The sequence below is a fragment of the Pinus tabuliformis genome, chromosome 1_2 (genome assembly GCF_031772625.1).
Source record: "Pinus tabuliformis cultivar Carrire ecotype Pingquan chromosome 1_2, CPIR1, whole genome shotgun sequence".
Classification (NCBI taxonomy): Eukaryota; Viridiplantae; Streptophyta; class Pinopsida; order Pinales; family Pinaceae; genus Pinus; species Pinus tabuliformis.
This window is the reverse complement of record NC_142298.1, coordinates 1,014,388,807-1,014,397,508: the sequence shown is the minus strand read 5'-3', so window position 1 is coordinate 1,014,397,508 and position 8,702 is coordinate 1,014,388,807. Positions and strand designations below refer to the sequence as shown.

The following is an 8,702-nucleotide window of genomic DNA, read 5'->3' as shown; positions in this document are numbered from 1 at the left end:
CTTGTTCATGATCTTGTACATCCAGATGTTGATTTTTTTCCCATTGCATGGGATCCAGTAAGAGTGAGTGGTAATGAGAGGGGCACCTCTGGCATATATTTTGAGAAATGGCGAGTTTGGCAGGTGGATCACGTTTTCTAAACATCTGGATCTTGGTCCTCTGAAATATTTTTTCCAGAGAACCTTTTGGGCCCAGCCAAGATTGGGCGTAGTGATCCTCCAAATGATTTTTGTAGCCATTGCCACATTCTGTTGACCAAGATTTTTAAAGTTTAGACCACCCTCCCACAATGGCTTGGTGATGGTTTCCCAACTGATAAGGGGGGATCTTTTTCTCATTCTGTTTTCTTCCCTTCCAAAAGAACTTTTGTATGTACTCTTCCATTTTTTTTAGAATGGTTGCCAGAGCAAGAAGCCCAGTGAATTGAAATAGAGGCAGGCTGGTAAGCACTGATTTGATTAAGACTATTTTTCCAGCAGTATTCAGCCAGGAGTATCCCCAGGCTTGAATCTTAGCCTTGAATTTCTCCAGCTGAGGGAGCTAATCTTTGCTTGCAGGTCTCTTATGAGATACAGGGAGGCCCAAATACTTAAAATATGACCAAGAAGTGGAAGCTGCAAAGCCCAGACATCTAGAAATGGCAGAGAGCAATATGGGCGTACTATTCCAGCTGAAAATGTGGCATTTTCTCTTATTAACAACGCTGCCTGAGGCCTCACTGAAATCATCCAGAATCACTTTGAATTTTGTGGCAGAGGAAATAGAGGCAGGAACCAAAAGCAGAGTGTCATCCGCAAACAAGGCATGATTAATATTTTTGACCCCTCTTGCAATACACAGTCCATTAATATCTTGGTCTTGCATCTTTTTGTCTAGCAGGAAACTAAGGACTGAGGCTTGGATGACAAAGAGCAGAGGGGATAGAGGACACCCCTGCCTAAGTCCTCTCGAAGCTTTAAAAAAATCTGTGGCTCTTCCATTAACAAGAGGATCAATCCATGGCTCCGAGACGCATGCTCGAATCCATTTAATGAAATTTGCTCCAAAACCAAACTTGCTCATAACATTTAAAAGAAAACTGTGATTTACTCGATCAAAAGCATTTGCTAAATCAAGTTTAATCACCATACCTTGCTATTTTCGGAGGAGACTTGAATGAATTGCCTCTTGTACTAGGATGAAGTTGTCCACGATCTACCTTCCTTGGATGAAGCCTCCTTGATTCTCTGGAATTATTTTGGGAAGAACAAACTTCAGTCTATTTGCAATTACTTTGGTGATTAATTTGTACCCTGTGTTGCATAGGGAAATCGGCCGGAATCTGCTGAAGTTATTGGCACCTTTTTCCTTGGGTATGAGGGCTAAAAATGCAGAATTAGTACTGCCTCCAATTTTCTGTATATTTTGAGACTTTTGAACCATTTTGAGGAGGTCCTTTTCAACAATCAGCCAGCAAGTTTGAAGGAATCTAGTAGAGAAACCGTCCGGCCCAAGGGCCTTATCGGGGTTCATATCAAAAAGAGCCTTTTTGACTTCATCTTTAGTGACTTTGGCCTCAAGAGACTCATTCATTCGCTGAGTAATTATAGAGGGAATATTATCTAACAGATCTGAATAATGGCTTGGATCCTTGTCTTCACTATACAATTTTTGGAAATGAGCAAAGGTTGCTTTCTTTATGTGATCGAAATCCTTATGGATATCGCTCTCTTCTTTAATCTCTGAGATGGTATTGAAGCATTTCCTTGCCTGGGCTTGTTTGTGGAAAAATGCAGTGTTCCTATCCCCTGCTTTAAGCCAGAGATTACGATATTTTAATCTCCAATACTCTTCTTCAGCTATGCAGGATTTTTGGTAGCGCTGTTGCAACTGGGCTTCTTGATCGAATAAATCCTTTGTGAGAATGGCATTCTCCATACATGTTTGATGGGAAACAAGAGCGGCTTTAATTGTTTTCCTTTCCGTATCCAGGTTGGACAGCGTTTTGGCCCATCTTTTTAGAGCTCCTTTCACCCTTCTGAGCTTTTCCTCCCAAATATAGAACGACGATCCTTTAACTGGTTGATTCCAGCATTCCTTGACAGTTTGCATGAAGTCTAGCTCCTTTATCCAAGGAGGGCTGAATCTAAATTGAATAGGACCTAGATCAAGGTGAGCTAGAAGTTCTAGCTTTATGGGCTTATGGTCAGAGATGTTGCTAGCAAGAATATGCATTCTGGGCTCTAAACCTAGCAACAAATAGGAACTTTGAATAATAAATCTGTCTAGCCTGGCAGCAATGTGACCAGGGCCCACTCTTTTATTAGACCAAGAGTACTTACTGGAAGAAGGTTTGATGTCCAGCAAGTCCCAGTCCTACACTATGTCCTCCACCCATTCCCTTGTCGGGTCTCGAATTACGCCGCCTCCCCTTTTTTCTGATGGATGAAGAGTGAGGTTGAGGTCGCCAGCAATTATTATATTTTCCAGGTTTGTCAAATCTGCTTGGTGCCTTAAAGATTCCCAACAGTCTTTTTTTCCCCAACGTTGACTGGAGAGTAAACATTGAATAGACAAAACGTTTCCTTAGTGTCCAAGTTCTGCATTTTCAACAATAGCCAATGAGTATTCCTAGCCTCAAATAGGACTATGAATTTATTGGTGTTCCAAAGAGTGCCTATCCCTCCTGAGGCACCCCGAGAAGAGATTTCTCTTGCTTCACTTTTATTCCAAAGTTTCTTTCTTGCTTGAAGGAAGACAATGTCTTCCAGCTTTGTCTCCTGGACGATAAGTAAGTCTAGGGTTTCTGTCCTGATTAGGCTTCTGATGGCTTCTTCTTTAGCTTTACTCCCCATACCTCTGCAATTCCAGGAGATGACCTTGATTATTTATGCTTCTGGTGGGCTCCCTTGGAGCCTTGGGGCAGGTTTTTCAGTATCTTAGGCTTTGAGGCTAGCATTTTTTCCAGAGTTGGTTGGCTGCCCTGAAGTTTCTCTTTGTAGGCTCCTGCTCCCTTTTTTCCCTGTTAGTTTTCCAGCCTCTTGTAGATCTTCTTACCGAGGCATGGGACTCTCCTATTTCTCCTTCCTCTTCTGATTCTTCCGTTTCCTACTCTTCTTCCTCATCTTCTATAATCATACCTTTTGGGTCTTCAACACTTGTTCCTTTGTGAGAGGATGAGGGAGTACCTTTGCTTGTGGGAGCTATTTTTTGGGCCTCGATCTCCTGAGTAGCCTCTGCCTCCTTTTGAACCTCGCCCTCTTGTGTGTTCTCTGGTTGCAAACTCAGGGGATCGTACTTATTTTCTGAAGTGGATTTGATGGGGATCTGCTGGACAATGGCTTGATGGATTCCTTTGCCATTAGGGCCTCCCTACTTCTGATTCTTGGGATAGGGTTTGGATTGCTTGACTTGATTCCATCCATCCTCTTTCCCCTGCACAGCCTCGTTGTTGGTCAGGCAGCCTCTGGCGAAATGGCCATAAACATGGCATTTCCGGCATTTGAAGCACAGCTGCTCATAGTCTAGTTTCTGCATATGTGTCCAGCTTCCAACCTTTATTGTGATGGCCTCTAGTAGTCCCACCTCCAGATCTACTTCTACACAGATCCTGGCACAGTCATACTGGTCCTTGTTGTTCGTACGATCTATAAATTTCCCCAGGGCATTTCCAATGTGCCTCAGAGAATCCCAATTCCAGCAGTGCACTGGGAGATTTGGAAGCCTAACCCACACCGAGACTGCTTTGGCCACCTCTACTACCGGATCGAAGTCCGGGGTCCATTTATTCAAATACAGACCCTGAGGGCCCATGAAGTAGGGGCCATTTTGAAAGATCAGGTCTTTGTCGTCTTTTGATGTGAATTCGAAGAGGAAGTAACCTCTCCCTAGAAAGTAAGAGGTGACACTTTCTTTGATCAATGGAGCCCAGTTTTTGTTGACCCAAATTTCAGTGGTTTTTGGGGACGACCATAGCCCAGTGAACTGACCGATGAGAGCCGGTTCAGCCATTGACAGGGCAACTTGGATCAGGGTTTCTGGAGGGAGGGAGATCACAGGAATATCGTCCAATCTTTTAACAAATTTCGCAGCTTCAATATTTTTCTTCTTGGGCAGCCCAACCGAGAGCCTATTGAAAGCCTCAGAAGGCGAGATCGACAGAGGAGGCGGAAGAGTCGCCTGGGGAGAGCCCAAACCCTCCATGGTCGCAATCCCTGAGATCAGGCCTATTAGCTAGCAGCTCGATCCATGAAAGTCAGGCCACAGCAAGCAATGGGACCTCAGGTGGATAGGTCTGCAGGAGCCAGGCCAGCAAAGGGCGGGAGCTCGCTGTCTGCAACTCGTGTAAGGTGCGGGTTTCGGATTTTGCAGGGTCGAGGGTTGCAGGGAGTCTTTCGTATAAATGCAAAAATGATCCTATAATTGTTAGTAGCCATCTTACCTATATATATTAATTGAAGAATAAATTCAAAATGACAGATTTAGGCATCTTGCACTATTTTCTAGGTCTTCAAATTTGGCATATATATTTATTTCACAACCTAAGTATTTGATAGATTTACTTGATTAGTTCCATATGAGTGATTATAAGCCTTCACCAATGCCATTTCAATCTCATGGGAATTTAAATATTAAGTATTGGGGTTTTCACAGTGCATTATAATAGATATCATTTTGGGATTCAACTGCGTTAAGTATGTCATCCATCTATGACCATTTCCATGAGAGGTATTTGTAACTGACTAATTTCTCATGATTTTTTAATAGTCCACTTAGCACTCATTGCATCGGGTGATGCTCACAGGGGTGAAGAAGTGGGATTGAAACTAGTGAAATGAATCACATAGTGTCAATCATCACTTCCGGGGCTTGCACCCGGTAACCAGGACTTTTCGGGAGGTCACCCATCCCAGATCACCTCTAGCTCAAGCGCGCTTAACTGTGGAGTTTTCCAGAGGCGATCTGGGATGGGTGACCTCCCAGGAAGTCCTGGTTACCGGGTGCAAGCCCCGGAAGTGATGATTGACGCTATGTGATTCATTTCACTAGTTTCAATCCCACTTCTTCACCCCTGTGAGCATCACCCGATGCAATGAGTGTTAAGTGGACTATTCAAAAATCATGAGAAATTAGACAGTTATGACTACCTCTCATGGAAATGATCATAGATGAATGACTTACTTAACGCAGTTGAATCCCAAAATGATATCTCATATAATGCACTGCAAAAACCCCAATACTTAATTCAAAAGAGTGAAGGGAACTCTAATTGAATGGTTCATGAAGCACAATACTTGCTAAGGTTTTGCAAATGGGGTCGCAAGTTAAGTGGGCTTGATTGTGGGGAAAACTCCACAGTTAAGCGCGCTTGAGCCAGAGGAGATCTGGGATGGGTGACCTCCCGGGAAGTCCTGGTTACTAGGTGCAAGCCCCAAAAGTGATGATCGAAGCTATGTGATTAATTTCACTAGTTTCAATCCCACTTCTTCACCCCTGTGAGCTAAGCGCGCTTGAGCCAGAGGCAATCTGGGATGGGTGACCTCCTGGGAAGTCCTGGTTACCAGATGCAAGCCCCGGAAGTGATGATTGACGCTATGTGATTCATTTCACTAGTTTCAATCCCACTTCTTCACCCCTGTGTGTAGAAATTTCACCTGTAAAACAAACCAATATATGCAATGTTGTAAAGCATAATACTTGTTCTACTTCTACAAAACATTAAGCGGAAGCATAATCGAATTCATGATCAACATCAAATAGAAAGATGCATAACTGATCAAGAGAAATAATCACACATAACACAAGATATATCCAAGGGAAAGCACTAGCATAAAACCCCAACCATGTATTATCAATCAAGTGGAAATCCTCTTCACAATATAAAAAGAATTAGCTCTCAAGTTATTCAGTTCTCAATGAACTATGAAGATATGAAGATATATCTCATGAACCAACCAAGCCCTGTATATAAAGGCTTTACCTATGGTTCAATCCCTTTTTCCTTACGTAGTTTGCTTAGGAAATAATAGAAAAAGCATATGCAATTAATTCCAAACATACCAAGTTAACCAATGGTCCAACTACGCAATCCTTGAGGACACTAGTTCCTCAACCATGCAAAAACTACTTACTAGAAATAGTCAAGCATTTGATAGTACACTGTCCCACATCTAATCTCAACTGGATCTCTGACAGAACTGACATGCAACAGTTATCCATGAGTGAATTCTCAGTTATCTAAAATAATAGTTGTCACATGCATGCGAGCATTAACAAACTATATTTTATTATTTTAACAACTTGTTAAAATAATCTAACTGGACTTGACTAGTTAGAACTAAGTCAATTGATTCTCTCATTATAGAACTCATACTTATTCCTTCAACCAGTGGAGGAAATTAAGGATAAATTCCTCAATTAGTGGGACGACTCATGTGCATGCTCACAAAGACTTCAAATTCGAATTTCCTTAACTAATTAACTCAACTAAATTTAATTAATTAATATTTCCAACTACTGTTAAGACCAAAATTAATTTTACTTCCTATAGATAGACTAGGGACTGCTATAAATAGGAAGGGACCCATAAATGTTGTTTTTAGAACTTTCTATTTTTAGCAGTTTCACCTCTCACCCAATGTGGCCAATGACCTCACTAGCCAAACTGCTATTTTTAGACATGCTACTTTTAGACATGCTATTTTTAGTAGGTCTTTTTTTAGAAAATTCTAAATTTAGCATTTCTTGTTGCACATTTTTCAACACTCCCTCTCAACAAGAAAGGCTTCCTCTCGAACCCGATCTTGTAACTCTGGAATGTTCTGCATGCAACACATCTACCCGGTCCACTTGCTCCAACAACACTTGAAACAAAAACACTCCCAACTGACCACTCTGTTGGGCTAGGAACATACTCTGAAGCTGAAGCTCTACCTGCTGCTGACAAGTGCTCCCTCTCTGACATCTGCACTACTGCAACATCTCCATGCATCTCGCACCATTGCACACCTCTCTGTGCCACCTAGCACTGTGCAAAACGCTTGTGCCTCTCGCATTGTTGCAGCCTGCTAGCTATGCGCTGTCCTGGGATTCCCTGCATTGTCGCTCTCTCTGTCGCTCCATCCGCATCTCTCTCTACCCAATTAGTCAGTTCCTGCTACTCCACATTGGGGCTCCTGTAGCAAGGTCTCATCCAAGAGGTTGGGTACCTCAAGGATCCTGCCCCTCCTCCTTGGGACAATCACTCTATATCACCCCACCTCCTACTTGGAGGTATGGCTGCATGTGATCCCTTAGCCCACCTGGCTCGAAGTTTCCCCCCACTGGAGGTCTTTGCATGAGTAGATGTCTCTACTCGATCTCCACTCAGCTTCCCCTGTTGTGGCTACTCCACAACCTCCTGAAGTTGTTGCACCAATTGTGGCTCCTCCACAATCGTCTGAGACTTCTTCTGGCTCTGCATGTTGAGAGGTAACATACCCTCCCTCTCAACCACCAAGTCTCCATCAGTTGCCTTGCTGCTCAAGGCTTTGCATGCATCTTGAACCTCAAGAGCATACAGGTTCTTGACTCGTGAACCAATCTGCTTCACCTGTCTAGTGATGATGTGTCTAAGGAAAACCTTTCCCTTACTGAAGACTACATCATAGTCTCTGTCTTCCAGCATCGCGATCGACACCAAATTTCTCTTCAGTCCTAGTACATACTTGACATTGGTCAAGGTAAGGTGAGATCCATGCTCCCTCTGAAAAAAACCATGCCTACACCCGAGACACTATACTTCTCATCATTACCCATCGCTATGAGTATCTAGAGATCTTTCTCCTCCAAAGTACTGAACAAACTCTTGTCGTCGGTCATGTGGAAAGAAGCTCCACTGTCAAGAAACCAACCACTTCCCACCATGGATGAAACCATGCATGCGAAGAGTGTGAAATCCAACTCAAACTGTGAAGCAAGTGCCTCACCTTCAGATCCTTCCCCGAATCCCTTCTTGGATTTCCTCTGTGGACAATTTGCAGCATAATGGCCCACCTCATGACAACGAAAGCATCGCACTTTCGATTTGTCAACCTTCTTCCCATCATTGGAAGAACTAGATTTGGAAAGAGAAACCTTGTCCTTCCCCTTCTTCGCCTTACTCACTAAGGCATAGTTCTCCTCGTCATGCATAGATGAAGAACTGTCTCTGGTGCTCCGTCTGATCTCCTCCTACATCAAATCCGACCATAGTCATTCCAAATCTTGTAGTTTCTCCCTTCCATTCACCGAGTCCTGGTAGCTATGCCAACTCTTAGGAAGACCAAGGAGTGCTAGACTCACCATATCCTCATCCGATGTCACGACCCCTACACTTGCAAGCTCATCCCTGCATGTGATGAGCTTGGTCAGATACATAGAAATCGTCTCATCCCTTTCACATTTGATCTTTCGAAGTTTGTCCTTCAGTGCCAACTTCCTTTGATCACTGCTATTCTGATATAAATCTTTCAATGTTTTCCACATTGCATGCAGAGTCTCATTCCCATGGAGGCTCGAGACAATGTGATCTTGCACTCCCTCCAAGAGAATTCTCCTAGCTCTAGCCACACACTTCCTCCATTCCACCTGCTCAGTCTTGTCAATAGGCTTAGGGATTTCTTGATCAATGAAATCCTTAAGACCATTATCTTCCAAAATTGCCTCCATGCGATCCTTCCAAGCTATATAGTTTGAGCTGCCA

The 8,702-nt window shown here is 43.2% G+C and overlaps 1 protein-coding gene across 1 annotated transcript; it reads right to left on the bottom strand.

Annotated features, from left to right (window-relative positions):
* Positions 1–1,195: 1,195 nt before the first annotated feature.
* LOC149209551 (uncharacterized) lies at positions 1,196–4,183 on the bottom strand. The gene is made up of 2 exons (XM_089398664.1): positions 3,970–4,183; positions 1,196–2,229 (listed from the first exon to the last, which is right to left on the bottom strand). The coding sequence occupies exons 1-2, from the start codon at positions 4,181–4,183 to the stop codon at positions 1,196–1,198; spliced, it is 1,248 nt and encodes a 415-aa protein (XP_089254790.1).
* Positions 4,184–8,702: the final 4,519 nt, after the last annotated feature.